General features: G+C 43.1%; 1 protein-coding gene across 1 annotated transcript; it reads right to left on the bottom strand.

Moving 5' to 3' along the window:
- Positions 1 to 206: 206 nt before the first annotated feature.
- On the bottom strand, positions 207 to 8,909 carry LOC129190867 (zona pellucida sperm-binding protein 3-like). Its single transcript, XM_054793552.1, has 11 exons — positions 8,224 to 8,909; positions 8,047 to 8,149; positions 7,656 to 7,774; positions 5,368 to 5,486; positions 5,188 to 5,291; positions 4,704 to 4,881; positions 3,143 to 3,260; positions 2,654 to 2,745; positions 2,470 to 2,564; positions 420 to 530; positions 207 to 349 (listed from the first exon to the last, which is right to left on the bottom strand). Exons 1-11 carry the CDS (start codon positions 8,593 to 8,595, stop codon positions 225 to 227), a joined length of 1,536 nt encoding a protein of 511 aa, XP_054649527.1. The 5' UTR covers positions 8,596 to 8,909; the 3' UTR covers positions 207 to 224.
- Positions 8,910 to 17,441: the final 8,532 nt, after the last annotated feature.

Here is a 17,441-nt window from a genome sequence, read left to right on the forward strand (position 1 = left end):
AGTTATTTTCTGCAAGGTTGGACACAACAGCTTAACCCCTTTTCACCCGGGGGCGGCTTTTAAAAGTGCAAAAGCACCCGAGCCTCCACCTGTGTACCGCATTGGTTTAGCAGATGCTTCATTTCAAATTGTGGACCCCTGCCTAAAGATAAAGGTTAGCTTGTCTCAAGGGAAAGGAAAATAAGGAGCACGAGGCTTGAGCATAAATCTTTTATTGTCCTCAGTCAGGTAGAAACCTTCACAGGGGGTTTGTGCACTCTGCTGCAAATGGCAGCAGCCATGACAGCAAGCAGCACCACCGCCAGTGCTGCACCCACTGCACACAGCACGACTAAAGATGGGGAGGAAGCTGAGGGGGAGGATGAAGAGCAGCATAGCTTAGAATGTAAACAATATGAGCCCGTGCTGTGCCTTCATACCTGCTTGTGTCTGAAGTGGGGAGTTTGATTGTGGCTGTGACACCCGCGTGTGGAAGTACTCTTCCACCAGAATGGGGCCCAGAGCGGCTCTCCCGTTCCACTGCACGAGACCTTCCAGTCCAATGTGGAAAAATGGAGGGGGGGTCAGTGCATTGCATGACAGTCACAAGGCATTTTGCCCCAAAATATTATGCATTTCAAAAAGACACTGGAGATGCCCCAAACTGCTTCTGTGGAGCCATTTTTTTTTAAATACATTTTTTTTTAAACATCTGCCTTCAGCATACAGTATTGTAAAAATAACATCCATTCATTAGGGATGGGTAATGAAACACTGCAGACATTAACGGCAGGAACCAGCCTGAAAGCTAAGTGGTGCCTCATTGGCGCTCTTGTAAATCTCGGAGGAGGGTTCGGGTTAGGGTTTGCCAACAGGAAAAAAAAAAAAAAATCATACCTTAAAAGGGATAGTTTGGATTTTTTGACATGAAGTATGACATCCCCATCAGCAGTGTGGGGCATCAACAGCGACTTACTCCCCGCTTGGCCCAAGTTTTGGTCGGATATCGATGATGAGAAAGTTTAAAAAATAAAAAACAACAAAAAAAGAAACGTAGAAACATAGAAAAAGGAAAAAAAACAAACAAAAAGTAGTCCGGTTAATGAGTAAAAAGTTTGGCTTCTGAAAACAATATGGGTTCGAAAGAGTGATAAAAAGGTCTCCGCGGGGGGGGAGTTTTTATATATATATATATATATATATATATATTTTATTATTCATACTTTAAAAGGGATAGTTTGGGTTTTTTGACATGACGTTGTAGGAACATCCCCATCAGCAGTATTAATTAATTAATTAGTATTAATGTGCCTCTGTCCTCTATCCGTTGCCGTGTATGGGATGAAAATGGCGGCAACCCTTGTAAACAAGATGGCTGCGACGGATGAGTTTTAATCACAATGGCCAGCCGGGACCGCGCATTAATACAACGTCACAGAAAGTCAAGCAGAGTGATTTGTGAGGTCTGAATTTTTTCGAGGAATCATTTTTGTCATGCAAATGCACGACTCGTTCCAACGCATATCGTTTTGAGAAGCCAAACTCTTCACTTAACTAACCGCAACTATGTTTCTCATCACCCTAAGCCGCACCCACTAAATTTACAGGCAAAACCAGATTTGTACATGTATAAGCCGCACATGTCCACGCCATAAAATGGCCTATTATAGAGTTCGTGAGGACCAGGAAGTTAAGTTTATCAATCCATTGGAAATTGCAGGAGGTCACGGTCTGACTCACCATGTCATCTTAGAAAGAACACCAGCACAGAAAGAACACAGCAACTTAACACTCAAAAGGTGTACCTAAAATATACAAACATGTACCAATACGAGTTTAAAATAGAATATTTTAATATATATATATTTTTTTTAAGGTTTTCGCATAATGCATTTCATCTGAGGAAAGCATTTCACTGGAAGACGAGCGGCATTGAAAATGGCTTCATGGCGCTGCAATGCTGCCTCTGTCCATCAGAGGAGCCCTGAGCGAGGCTGACGTCATTGCAGCACCCCAATGAATGCGTTGCTCAGACAATGCATTATGAGAAAACTTCAGAGGAGTTGTTTTTTTCATTTTCAACTCTTACTGGTACACGTTTGTCTATTTCTGGAGGTACAAATGTTGAGTGTTAAGTTGCTGTGTGATGAGTTTAGTGCCAAAGAAAGAGCTACAGTTTCCTTACTGACTCGCAAGCAGCACAGTGTTTCAACGATTAGTAGTAGTTCTTAAGGATAGGAGATGTCCCGAGATTAGAATTTAGGCATAAATCAGCCGCACCGTTTGTTAGTTTGACGTATTTTTCCCCATATGTTACATTTTTTTAAATGAATAAATTATCTGTGGTTCTGCCAGGGAACACAGGTTTTGGTCCGCTAGGCAACACATCCTTTTGCCAGTAAAGTCCGTTTTTCTGATGAGGCCCTCACTGGAAAACGTTTTGGACACCCCTGTTCTAATAGCCACCTTGCTGAGGTTCTTTCAACATACCAGCATCTTCTTCAAGGTTCCTTTTCCGCCTCTGCCGGCTGCAGCTGCTTTGGCAGCAGCTACACACCTCGTTGTCTCCACCCGACGCCACCCATCTGTCCCCATGCAAACACGTGCACGTCAGAGGAAGCAAGCTGCTGGTCATTTGGGTCCACTGAAGGGTTTGTTCTCAGCACTCACTCACCTGTTAGCTTCGGTCAAGAACGAACAGGCTTTGTACTGCGCGCTGACGGGAGCAGAGATCGCGGTGGCTGTCAGCTGACATGTGATGTAAAGCTGAGGGAGTACATTGAAACTTGGAACATGAAGATGCTCTCGCCTGACAAATTGCAGAGTTTGAATTTGAGGTGTTGATTGAGCAGATTGATCCTCCGATGATACTCTTAGCTTGTGCGAGTGCTCATAAAGTTGTGCCTGGTCCGTGTGTATTGATTGAATTCTCCCATAACATTACCCAACAGTGCATTCATGCACTAAAGTCGTTCTCTTGGGGGCGTTCGGGGCTCCAACCCAAACACTGTTGGCCTCATGAAAGACAAAAAAGATCATAAAAGGCCTAACCACTCCCATCAAAACACGCCACTCAGATTGCCCCAAATGGAAAATGGGCCTAGAAGTCTGGCTCGGTTGGTCTCGGGTTTCAATCTGCACATCTTACACGAGCGGCACTTACAGAATTCCTGTGATCTCTGTGGAACTTGAAGGCTTCCAGCTGGAAAGCGAGTTTATCCTCGTGGCTTCTCTGCATGAAGTAGGACTTGGCTCCCGTCAGCTTAGCGTCTCTTAGACACCTTATAAGGCAACGAGCAGGCTTAGGACTCACAGATCAGACCATCATACTCTGCAGTTATTCACAGGCGACGCTTGCTCTTTAAAAGCATATATTAAACGGATGCAAATACAGTTAAACCTCGGTTTTCGGACGCCCGCTTCAGTTTTCGTTTGATTTGCTTTGTCAAAAATGTTTGCCGACATTTTGCCTCAGTTTTTGTGCACCGTGACTTAAACTAGTCCGTTCGGGGGGGCGCTTTCAAATGTAAAGCATTGCCAAATTATAAAATTCTAACTCTATAATCATTCATTTTGGTTAACTAAAAAAATTGCAAGAATTGATATTTTGCACTGTTGGATCTTAAGGAGGTTCTACCGAGAGCTTCAAAATGTAAAAATAAGAAATGGGAAGGAGACAAAAAATGTTTTGAGTGAGCAACTTCTTGTAAACAACCAATAGGCTCTTCGTTGGCTGATCAAAAGTTTAAGACCACAGCCTTTCAAAGCCAAAATCTTAGTGGTGCTGAGTGCAGTCCAATAACCATCCCACGGCATCCTGGAGAGAACAAAACGTGCCTTCAAAGGCCTCGTCTCAAACACCACAAAAATTGCCCGTTTGGAATTTGCACGAGAGCACCAAACATGGGACAGGTGGAGGAAATTTTGTCCCCCCCCAATGGAACAATGGATCTTCAGGTTGTGCAGGGGCGTCAAATGGCAGCTGGCTATGGAGGGGGCATCAATCGTGACTGAAGGCCCTCGTCGGTGTGGCAACGACTGGCTTTTTCAACCGGACAACGCTGGAGTTCACAATTCCAGAGGAGTAAGCCGACTCCTGCGTGTTCCCTGATCTTCATCCAATTTTTGAGGTGATTAACCTCAAAAATTTAATTATTAAGAGAGGCGCAGCTACTCATTACAGAGTCCTTTTCGGTAAATTTTAACTGGGGTTTTGGAATTTTTTTTTTTTAATCTATGATTGTAACTTTTGATCAGCCCATTTCATTTTAACGCTTGTTTGCAATAAATTGCTCACCCGTTCCCATTTCTTCTTTTCGCATTTTGAAGCGCTACGTAGAACCTCCTAAAGATCCAACAGCGTAAAACCTAAATTCTTGCCATTTTTCAACTGGTCTTAAAATGTTGATCAGGAGTATTTTTCAGATTTTTTGTGCATGCGTGTGTCATTTGTTAACCGTGCAAATGGGCTGACAGGTCATCTTACAAAATCAGAATCAGTAAAAACCTTGCAGCGCGCGCCATTGCCGTGTGTAAAACTATTTCTCTATCAAATGTATTTTTGGGGCATTTGGAACGGAGTAATTGGATTTACATTATTTCCTATTTTTTGGGGGGGGATTGCCTCTATGTTTCGGGTGTCATCGGACCTTTGGGAACAAATTAATAACGAAAAGTGGTTATATTTACATACACATACACTAACCGGTGCCGGTGTGTCTCACCCGTGATTGTTGATGAAGGTGTACCCTGGTTGAGAATTGGGGTCGGGGTCCAAGGTGGCCACACAGGTGTCAACATAGACCCTCAGTGGAACATGGTGGCCCTGGAGGACCGAGGCCTCAATGCGCATTACATCACCCAGGAAGTAAACACTGGTGGGCCTGTGCGACTGCCAGTCGTCTAATCAGAACACACAAGGAATAGAAGAGCAACACTGAGACGGAGATGGAGTACATACTGAGGCGTCAAATGATACTGTAAGGTCACCAAAATACTCCACACTGTCCTGCTTATCTGGACATGAATACTCCTCTGTGTGCCAATCAAAAGTGGAACAACTCTCCCGCACGACAGCTTTCATATCGCCAAGGTTTCCTCTGGGGAAGGCTCCGAGTGGCAGCTCATCCAGGTGAATATTAGCCAGACCCCCTGCTGTGAATCAACACCATTCCCCCACCCCCCCACCAGGTTCGTCGTTTTGCTCACCGGTCATGAGCCGCAGGGAGAAGTGGAGCTGCCGCTCCGTCACCACGCTGGAGGCAAACGTCTGCCAGTGAGGCACCATGGCGTCACTGCTCACATAGCGCCTCCTTGGGTCGATACAGCCACGTCGTTACGTGAGCAGCTGTGTAGATCGGGGGGGGGGGCAAAACAATCAGGATTTACCTGGGGTAGTGGCATTCAATCAGCACCTCCACGGGGTTAGTCTTAAAGATGAAGGTGCTGCCCACGGGTGCTGGGGAGTAGATGAGGGAGAAGGTGTAGATGAGGGCTTCGTCTGTCATCTGAGGAGGACGGGGAAGGCGGTTAGTGCAGCTCCTGGCGTCAACACTTTATGCCAGGGGTGTCCAAACTTTTTCCACGGAGGGCCGCATCGTGAAAAATGAAAAAGGATGACTGTAACGACCATTTTGAGGTTTCGGAGCACCACATGTACATTTGCCCAGAGGTCACATATAATTCAAAAATTCAGTTTTAATATATTTTCATATATATTTATATTAGGGATGTGCGATAATATCGGCCCACCAACGTTGTTGTCCCATGTTGTTTACAAATTCCACCACAGGAGGTAAGCGATTTAATGGATATCAGCATCTGTGTGGGAGAATGAGAGTTGGACAATATCGGTTATCCGCAAAAAAGCCATCGGACATCCTTAATTTATAGAAGACAAATCTACATACACCTTCTTCTGGTAATATTATGACTTTTCCCACCCCCATATTATAAACAACCCCCCCCCAACCTAATTTTCCAAAAAAACACAGCTTTGATTTTTGAGTCTCATGACTGAAAAATGTGTTTTTCTTCATGATTTCAACTCAGTGCAACTAAAATGACATTTTTCCTCATATTACGATTTTACTTTTCTCTTCATATTTTGACTTTATTCTTGTAAAATTACAGCCGTTTTTTTATCCCATTTTTGCCGTTTTTATATATATATATATATATATATATATCTCTTATTTTCTACCTTTTTTCCCCCTAACCTAATTTTGTTGTTTCTCGTACGACTTTTTTTTTTTTTTTTTTAATTCTTTACTATTTCAACGAGTGTATTCTCGTAAAACAGACTTTTCCCGCTTAATATTTTGACTTTATGGCCATAAAATTACAGCTGCTTTTAAAATGTAAGTGAAAGTGTTTCACCTTTCTTGTAATATTTTGACTTTATTCATATTAGAACTTTTGCCCCAACCTAGTTTTCCAGAAAATTACCATTTTATTTTGTCTCGTCACGTCTTTTTTCCCTTTAATATTTAAGTGCTACGCTACAAAAACGACGTCCTTCTATAAAAATATTACGGTATTCTCACGCATTTCCAACTTTTTTCCCTTCAGTATTTTGACTTTATTCTTGTAAAATTACAGCCGTTTTTCATCCCATTGCTGCCGTTTTTTTTTTAAATTCTGATTTTACCCTTCTTTTTTTATTTTCTACCTTTTCCCCCCCAACCAAATTTTGTTTTGTTTTTCATATGACTTAATTTTTTTTTATTAGAAAAAAAATCCTTTTAATATTTTGACATTATTCCCATAAAATTAGTCATTTTTGGAATGTGTGTAAGCAAAACTGTTTCTTCTTCTTTCTCTCATCACATCTTTTTTCCCTTTAATATTGAAGTGCTACGCTACAAAAACGACGTCCTTCTATAAAAATATTACGATATTCTCACGCATTTCCAACTTTTTTCCCTTCAATATTTTGACTTTATTCTTGTAAAATTACTGCAGATTTTTCATCCCATTTCTGCTGAGGGTTTTATTTAACAGTGATTTTACCCTTCTTTTTTATTTTCTACCTTTTCCCCCCCAACCAAATTTTGTTTTGTCATATAACTTAACATTTTTTTTAATTAATAAAAAAAATAAAAATTTCCTCTTAATATTTTGACATTGTTCCCATAAAAATGAGTCATTTTTCAACACTAGAAGGGGCCAATTGTGTGTGTAAATTTGTGTAAGTCAAAGTATTTCTTCTTTCTCTCATCACATCTTTTTTTCCTTTAATATTGAAGTGCTACGCTACAAAAACGACGTCCTTCTATAAAAATATTACAATATTCTCACGCATTTACAACTTTTTTCTCTTCAATATTTTGACTTTATTCTTGTAAAATTACTGCAGATTTTTCCACTTTTGTATTTTCTTGTCATATCATATTTTTAGAATGCGCCGCGAAACAATATAACCCCTCGCCCCCCCAAAAAAACAGCCCCCGCACCGCACTTTGGACACCCCTGCTGGGTGCAGCTGTTCCACATGATCAGAAAGGCTCTGATTGGCAGGTCTGTTGTAGTTTCCAACAGGCAGCGGCATGTGGAGGGTTGAACTGAAGCAGCAACACCACACATAGATTGCAGTCCTGTGGGACTTGTGTTTCGTAGCAGCGGTGCGTGTCACCTGGTCCGCCACAGTCTTGTCTCGGGCTACAAGTAAAGCACACCTTGGCGGTGCTGCCGCAACCCTGCAGCTCTGTCCGGAAGCGCAGTATGCGGTCAGCGACGTGCAGCAGGCCGCAGCCTCCTAAGGTCAGATCACTCGGACGTATCAGCTGATTGTTTCCTATGAGAGCAAAAAGAGCAAAAACACGACCTAAACGGGACGCCATAACCTGAGCCCATTCCTGCTCCTGCGCCGGTCAATAACACTCCCAGCAAGCGCAGGTTTGCTAATGCGCGGCACGGCAGTGCCAGGAGGGAAGGCGAGCTTGATGTAGCGCAGTAATCGGCGCAGTGTGTCCCGTCACCACCCTTCCCATCTCAGCCCCTTCCGGTGAGGATGCTAAATGCTGCCGCGTTCCACTCATCAAAAAATGAAAAAAAAACACACATTACCCAAGAAGTTCTGCTTGACCTCTATGACGACCTCTCCCTCTCCACAGCGCACCGCCACGCTGTCAGCTGGCACCGGCACCCGCTGCTCTAAATCGACCAGCAGCTACAACAAGTCCAAGTGATTGAAACGGGACTGTGATAGCTCGTCCAGCAGCGGGACTTGACGGTTGGAAATACCTTTGGATCAGGCTCAGCAGGAGGGTTGAGATCCGGGCCTAGCATGATGGTCTCGAGCATATCATTTTGGAGTCTTGGCTGCAGAGGCCCGCTAGCCTCCGGTCCCTGCGTGTTTGGCACATGCTCGTCAACAACGGGCCTTCTTAGCTGGTGGATCCAGAGCCGCTGGCTGGCAGGGGAACCTCCTGGGTGGCTCGGCTCCGTCCTCTCTGACTGTTGATCTGTTGTTTGTGGCAATGCGGACGGCTCTTTGCTCGGCCGCGCCCTTTCGTTTGGGGTTTGAGTGGTGCTGACGTTAAGGCTTTGCGAAGCAACACGAGGATTTCCACCTGACAGGAGAAGGCCGAGTAAAAGCAGTCCCTGGAAGCCCATGACAACAATCACCCAACAGCGGGGTGTTTTAAGGGAGCAGCGCTGCTTCTCTGCTTGGATCAAATGAAAGATATGACGCTTTGGCTCAGACTCCACCCATTCTTAATGACTTGATTGGACTCCAGCCTGGAGGGCTCCGTTTGCGGCGTTGCTGTCCCATTTTCCTCTTTATGGAATAGAATTGCAAGTCATCTGCTTGGCTGTGCACTCGGAAGGTCACATCTAGACTTGGATTGGAATCTCACTGCTGCTCCAAAAGCTATTTCTCACTTTCTCTCTTAAGGGCAAAATACAAGTTCTTTACATGTTTAAACCCAAAAGAGGCTTTTTACCGATAGCATCCAGCACTTCATCACCGATACCGATATCAACACTAGCACCTAAGTATCTGCGTACGTTGGCACGTGCAGGCTAGCACGTCAAATGATAGCGCTAAGTCTGTATGTAACTTTATATGTGTGAAAATAGCTAAAATGCTAACAGTTAACATGCTAACACCTAGCATGATGACACTACATATTTATATAATTTTGGACATTAGTTTAAACATTAGCATGCTAACAATGCTAGCATGGTAACACCTAACATAACAGTGCTAAGTGTCAATGTAAGATTATACATTTGAAAGCGGCTGAAGTATTAACGCGCGAGCATTAGCATGATAACATGAAGTGTCTGTGTAAGTTTATAGCTATGAAAAGACTAAAATGCTAACATGCTAGCAATGTTAACGTGCTAACTTTTAGCATGCTAAAACGTTGCATGACAACACAAACGTCCATGTTATTTCATATCTATAAAATTGGCTAAAATGCTAACATGCTAATGTTAGCATGCTAACACTTAGCATGATAGCGCTAAGCGTCTATGTAAGTTTATATATAGTTTATATATAGCTGAAATGCTAACATGCTAACAAGCATGCTAGCAATGCTAACATGCTAACACCTATCACATTAGCACTAAACTCTGCATAGTGGCTCTGCATACGTACAATGTGAAGGTGAACAAATTGCTCCACTCAGCCACAAGCTTGAGTGGAGCACGTCATCGCTCGCGTGCCGATATCATTATCAACACCAATAGGCCCCCGTATTACGGCCGACACGTGTAGTTGAAACTGTGACAAGCGGTTCATAATTAGCGACTTTTCTCAACAGAAATGAGACCGAGCTCGGCTTAACCCCATCAACGCTCTCCGGGAGGTTGAGCCCGCATGGCTCTTCATCATCTGCTTTCAGTCCCTCGTAAAATTCACGGTCGCCCTCGACGAGGGATCACAGATGTCGCCATGAAAAGCCTTTGTCTGTGTGACACGTGACAGGAAGCAGAGGATATGTTTTCAACTCGCACCGCAAGCACACATTTGGGAATGACAAACAACGGCCGTCATCAATCACACTGCTGGAATGTTCCATGCAATATCTTTCCATCTGTTGAAAACAAGACATATGATGCCTGTCCCGTGCGTTAGTTGAAGTACACGTCACGATCCCTCTCGTACACCGTGGCCGTTCCCTGGTTCGCGCTCAAATTAATTGTCCAGCTGTGACACAAAAGTGTTGGGGCACACCTCCCCATCGTAAATCATTTCATCAGTCAGCGTTTGGGTTCAATTCATTCGTTCCAGACACGTTTTCTAGAGAACAATCCTAGTTTTACCTGCAGAAAAGACTGCAAAATAAGAACAAATGAGGTTTGACTGCATACTGGGTGTCGGTAAGAAAGCCGGGATGAAGCCGCTTTAGTTTTAATGTCATGGCAGCTGACGATCCGCTGCACAGACAGAGACAAAAGAGCCATTTTTGGGACATAAAGACAAAACAACGACATAAAATACGTACAGTAATCCCTCATTTATCGCGGTTCATTGGTTCCTGACCCCAATGTGAAAAGTGAATTTTCGTCAGGTAGGATTCCTTATTTAAAATGGGAGTATTTTTGTACTTAAAGCATAGAAAACCTGTTTATAACCTTCTAAATACAGTTTTTAACATTATTAGAGCCCTCTAGACATGGATTAACACCCCGATAGTCACCTCTACACTCATGTTACCCAATATAGTAGACATAATAACAGAAAATAAGCCATTTAAGACATAAATAAGACAGGAAGTGGTGGCGTGGGTTACAGCCGCGTTAGGGATTATTGCGCCTGTTGTGAGGTACAGTGTTCGCCCCGCAAAACCCGCAAAGTAGCCAAGTGTAGTTTTTTACAAGGAAGGACAGGCATTAACATTTTCTCACATTTCTCTCTTGTTTAAACGCTCTCAAAGCTCAAATTTTGTTTTGAATTTGAATGATCAACCTACCAGAAATGATAGAGTGACTCGCGTGTATTTCACTCCCCTGGCCGTGCCCGGTCCTGGCAGCGTTCAGCTGGAGCCTTTTTGCATCTTTATTAAAACATGTTGCTCCTGTCGCCATTTTTTCCGCGCGCGGTTCGCTTCTTCTGCAAGCAGCTCACACCGTTAGCTAGTTGGGCAGCCATCGTCCCCATCAGGGCTCTGCGCGTGTGCAGAACGCGTCTCGTCCACATCCCGTCGGCCTATTTTTCGGCAGTCACATGTTAGGCTTGTGTAAATCTACGCCGCCCGATCTCTGAATCATCTGATCGCTGAAAAAATACACGCAAAAGCATTTGGCAAGAAGATATGTTTGGGTAGATGCAAAGTACGGCCCGGGGGCCATTTGCGGCCCGCCGCTACGACTTTATCGGCCCACCGCACAGTCTAAATGTAATTTAACAAGGAAACTTGTTCAATGGAAGCAAAATGGAAAAATCAACCAAAAGTCAAAATAATAAGAGAAGATTTGTAATCTAGCAAGGAAAAAAAGTCATCATTTGTCAAGAATAAAGTAAAAGTATGAGGACAAATGTCATTCTAGTAGCATGACGCTGAATTATTAAAGATGTTTTTTTTTAAAGTCAAAAGCAATAAATAAAGTGGCAATCTTTGGAAACTCAGGTTGGGCGAGAAAGTCAAAATATCAGGAAAAAAGAAGCTGAAATATTTGGAAAATTATACAAAAAACATCAACAGCAGAGACTTTACCGGAGTAAAGTCAAAATATTAAGATTTCTAACTTGAAAAAAGTTGCAATTTCACGAGAAATAAACAGGAAATACAGGATTTTTTGGAAAAGATAAAAAGCTATAATTGCGAGAAGAAAATTTCGAAGAGGAAAGCTGCAATGAAATAGTCGGAAAATGTAAAAAATGGACAGAAATGGAAAACACAGCTGTCATTTTATGGGAATAAAGTCAAAATATCAGTCATATTCTGATGAAGAACAGAAGTGGCAATTTTACAAGAATAAACTCGTTTTATTACAGAAAAAAAGCCCGTCATTTTTAGCAGCATTTCACCTACACGACAGATATATTCCAAAGGCGACGTGCACTTTTTTCTTGCGCTACATGGCGCTTCGGAGCATATCTCCATGTGCTGGGTTACGAAATACCAAAGTGGACGCCCCTGTCCCGGCTTGGTTGTTTCCGCTGAAGTGTGCCAGCATTCGATGTGTTTCATTCCATTCATTGATGTGTTATGTGTGCGATATGGGCGGACCCGGAAGAGAACAGTAGCGTGCTTATTCTTTGCAGGAAGTGGCAGACAAAGACATGAGGTGTGTGTGTGTGTGTGTGTGTGTGTGTGTGTGTGTGTGTGTGTACGGATTGAGTCTCGGCCTCCTCTGCACATTTCTAACTCGGTTAGCGAGCTCTAATGTGCCCCCGGAGGGGCAGCCACCAATTCCACACACTCACGCCATCCTTGCAGCCGCCGCTCTCAATACTCCCGACGCACACGCGGGACAGGAACGACAAGAACGGGTTCCAGCGGGTCCTCCGGCAGGGTGGCGTGCTGAGGACACAGATGCTCTGTGCCGACACAACCGCAAAGTCATAAAAGCAGGCGGCTTTGGCAAGCTGCGCACCAGACGGACTACAGTAATGGAGGCTCATTAAAAGCATGTAGTGGGAGAAGGATTACTTGTAGCCTGCTGCTGCGGTGGGCGTGTTTGCGTTGAATGGCGCATGAGGACGTTTGTGGGGGAGATGGTGCCTTTTTTATGAGATGCTGGCAGTCGTTGTCGTGTTTTGGCAACTCATCTGCCAGAAGTTAAAGATGGAATATGTGTTCAGAGCTAAAACAGAATGCAGAGCGAGATGGCGAGAAGAGAAAGTGAGAAGACCTGAAAGAAGAAAGAACTCACTGTGCGTGTGTGTGTGTGTGTGGGTGTGTGTGTGTGGGTGTGTGTGTGTGCGTGGGTGGGTGGTACTGGGGTAAAAAGTGAAAACAAAGGAGGGAAAGAAGAAAAATATGGTGGAGGTCAGTGAACCTCAGGGTGAGGGATAACAGCCGGCAACTCGGGCCTGTGGGAGCCGTGTGGAATAACCTCTGATGCACGGCCCATCAGCAACCGTTTCCACACAAGGTCGCAAATGTTGTTTCCGCACCCTCGCAGGGACACACACACACACACACACACACACACACACACACACACCCTGAAACATGCACTCACACAGGCAACGTACGTTACACAAAGCCACACATGGACACTAATGGACTGTTATTAAAGACATGCATCACAGCATGACAACACCGAACACACCAAACCAACACACATGCAGGGGTGGGAAAAGTGTTTGCCACCTTCCTGATTTCTTGTTTTTTGCATGTTTGTCACACTTCAATGTTTCAGGTCATCAAACAAATGTTAATATTAGTCAATGACAACACAACTCAACACAAAATGCAGTTTTTAAATTAAACTTTTTAATATTGAGGGAGAAAATAAATCCAAAGCTACATGGCCCTGTGTGAAAATTGCCCCCTAAAGCTAATAAGTGGTTGGCCCCCCCTTAGCAGCAACAACTGCAATCAAGCGTTTGTGATAACTTGCAATGAGTCTCTTCCAGCGCTGGGGAGGAATTTAGCAGAATTGTTGTCATTCAGCCACATTGGAGGCTTTTCCTTTTTAAGGTCATGCCACAGCATCTCAATAGGATTCAGGTCAGGACTTGGACTAGACCACTCCAAAGTCTTCATCCATTCAGAGGTGGACTTGCTGGTGTGTTTTGGATCATTGTCCTGCTGCAGAACCAACAGATGGCCGGACATTCTCCTTCAGCACAATTCATGCTTCCATTTATCACAGCAAGTCTTCCAGGTCCTGAAGCAGCAAAACAGCCCCAGACCATCACACTACCACCACCATATTTTACTGTTGCTATGATGTTCTTTTTCTGAAATGCAACGTTACTTTTATGCCAGATGTAATGGGACACACACCTTCCAAAAAGTTTAACTTTTGTCTCGTCAGACCACAGAGTATTTCCCAAAGGTCTTGGGGATCATCAAGATGTTTTCTGGCAAAATGGAGACGAGCCTTAATGTTCTTTTTGTTCAGCAGTGGTTTTGGTCTTGGAACTTTGCCATGCAGGCCGTTTTTGCCCAGTGTCTTTCTTATGGTGGAGTCATGAACACTGACCTTAACTGAGGCATGTGAGGCCTGCAGTTGTTTGGATGTTGTTGTGGGGTCTTTTGGGACCTCTTGCATGAGTCGTCACTGCCGTCTTGTGGTCATTTTGGTTGGCCGGTCACTCCTGGGAAGGTTCACCACTGTACCATGTTTTCAACTTTTGCGAATAATGGCTCTCACTGTGTTTTGCTGGAGTCCCAAAGCTTTAGAAATGGCTTTATAACCTTTTCCAGACTGATAGATCTCAATTAGTCTCAGTTATGTTTAAACAGTGGGTGCAATCACTTTTTCACACAGGGTCATGTAGGTTTGTATTTTTTTTCTCCCTTAATAATAAAAAGTTTCATTTAAAAACTGCATTTTGTGTTGAGTTGTGTTGTCGTTGACTAATATTTAAATTAGTTTGATGATCTGAAACATTTAAGTGTGACAAACATGCAAACAAAATAAGAAATCAGGAAGGGGGCCAACACTTTTTCCCACCACTGTATATTTATTCCATCCATTCATTCATTTTCTATGCCGCTTCTCCTCAGTAGGGTGGCGGGGGTATGCTGGAGCCTATCCCAGCTGACTTCAGGCAACATGCTCGCCAGCCAATGGCAGTGTATGTTTATTCGTCTCTGTCAGTGTATTACCTAGTTTATAATGCATTCTATTTATTCTTCCACTTCTTTTGTTTTTCTGTCCACTAACTCCACCCACATTTCTATATATGCAACAGCCGCGCACGGTGGCGTGGCTCCAGTCGCAGAGCGCTTGTCTCTCACCACGATGGTCGCTGGTTCGATCCTCCGTTGGTGAGTACATTTCAGCTCAGCTCCAGCATCTCAGCAGTTTCGCTTCATATCGTTATTATTCTTATTCATGATGTCCAAAATGCATGTTTTCGCTTTTAAACGTACCAATTTGCGCAGCGTTTGAGCGGCGGTGCCGGATAAAATGGAAACCATATCCATCCAGAGCAGACAACTCTGCCACACTTCACATCGGCGGAGCCTGAAATACAACCCGATTGTTTGGCAAGCGCGGCCTCACTTTTATCACATCATCCATGACATTTCTGATGAAAGGATGAGTGCGAGAAAGCGCCGTCTCACGGAGAGGCCCTTTGTCACCACGTAAAGGTCCTCTGCGGTAGACGATTGGCAGGTGTCACCACCTCGCCAAGAGGAACAATGCGGCAATAGAATCAACCTTTCGCTTTTGCTCGGCGCCGTGGCCTTCAAACTTGTTCACTCGAGGGGACAACCCTTTCTGCAGGGGTGGGATCTCACCTGTGAAAGCGTTACTTCGCGTGACTGATTTAGTTGCCACGCTGCAGTGGATCGTTTGCCGTGTATTTCTTAGTAGCGCAGCATGAGAGCGGTTAGCACCGATGGCTCCCAGCATGAAGTCGTGGCGCTAGGGTCTCGGTTCTGGCCTTTTTGGGGGTGTCCAAAATTTTCCATCGAGGGCCGCGGACTGAAAAATCAAAGGACGGAAGGACCGCTTTGATATTTTACTTGTCGCAAAGCAACCCGCTCAGTTCACGAGACGAGACGAGACGACGTACGAATTTTGGGTCTGTGAGAATCTGATGAGACGAGATTACATTACTTTTAAGAAAAGTGCAATGGAAAATGATTAGGGATGTCCGATATTGGCGTTTTTACCGACAACCGTTATTGTCCAACTTTTGACTTATTTTCACATAAATTTACTGTTTTTTTTCTTGTAAATGTAAAGCTTTAGTCTTGTAAATGACTTACTCTTGTAATATTACCACTTTTTTTCTTGTAAATGTACAATTTTGTTTGTTTGTACGACTTTATTCTTGGAATTTTTAAAACTTATTTTTACGTAATATTACGACTGTTTTTTTTCGTAAATTTATGGCTTTCATCTCGTTCTCGTTCGTTCTCGTAATATTACGACTTCTTTTCACATCAATTTACAACTTTTTTTCTCGTAAATTCACGGCTTTAGTCTCCTTAATTTATGACTTATTCTCGTAATATTACGACTTTTTGTCTTGTAAACTTACAATTTTGTTTCTCATAAATGTACGGCTTTATTCTCGTAATTTTCCGACTTCTTTTTGCTTAAATTTCCGACTTTTTTTTAAGGTTTTTCTCTAATAAATTTACAACTTTATTCTCTTAAATTTTTCACTTATTTTCACGTAATATTACAACTCTTTTTCTCATAAATTTACGACTTTTCTCGTAAACTTACAGTTTTAGTCTTGTAAATTTACGACATTTTATTCTTGTAATATTACGACTTCCTTTTGTGTGAATTTACAACTTTTTTTCTCTAAAATGTAGAGCTTTGGTCTCGTAAATTGACAACTTTATTCTTGTGATATTACGACTTTTTTCTGGTAAATTTACAATTTTTTCTCATAAAATTATGACTATATTCTCGGAATTTACGACTTATTTTCACGTAGATTTACGACTTTTTTTCTCGTAAATTAAAATGTTTTTCTCTCATAAATTTACGACTTTATTCTCGTCAATTTTTTGACTTATTTTCACGTAATATTACAGCTTTTTTTCTCGTAAATGTACGGCTTTAGTCTCGTAAATGTATGACTCTATTCTTGTAATATTACGACTTCTTTTCAGGTAAATTTACAATCTTTTCTCATAAACTTATGACTTTAGTCTGGTAAATCTTTTTTTCTCATAAAAAAAAAATATCATAAATTTACGACTTTTTTTTCGTAAATTTACAGCTTTATTGTCAAAATCTCAGATTCTTTTTCCCCCAAGGTGGTCCTAATACTCGTATAGTCTTCCCTTGTTTCCACGGGTTTCTGATCAACCGATGCAGGGCACACGTTTGTGAAACTCCGAAGTCATCTCAGCCATGCTGCCATTTTGTTTAATAATCAATTTGTCAGTGATGCATTGAACGCCGGCTCTAATGTGATTGTGTGTAAAATGTGTCTCACTTCTCCTCCCTTCTCTCAAGCCCCCGCAGGTGCGTGCACGTGCGTCGCGCAGGGATGAGCAATCCTGAAGGCTTGGCAATTACATCTAAATGGCATAATCGGACGTGATGGATGCCCGTTGCCTTTCGCCAGAGTCTAGACCCTGGCTCCAGCGGTGCAACAAGGTTACAGCGGAGTGGGAAATGATGAAAGGTTTCATAGATTTCTTCTGCTGCGCTCCAGCCTGCTTCCGCTCCCAACATTTGAACATATTCTCCAGAAAATATGTGGCTGGTGGCGCATCAAATATTCATTCCATTAGACTATTTTGATGAACCGTTTTAAATGATCGGACCGCTCCGGCTAACGGAGGCTTGTGAAAATGTAATGGCTGATTTCATGGTTTGCAAAAGCAGTGATGAGTTTGACCCTGCAG

Source organism: Dunckerocampus dactyliophorus, chromosome 1 (genome assembly GCF_027744805.1).
Source record: "Dunckerocampus dactyliophorus isolate RoL2022-P2 chromosome 1, RoL_Ddac_1.1, whole genome shotgun sequence".
NCBI lineage: Eukaryota > Metazoa > Chordata > Actinopteri > Syngnathiformes > Syngnathidae > Dunckerocampus > Dunckerocampus dactyliophorus.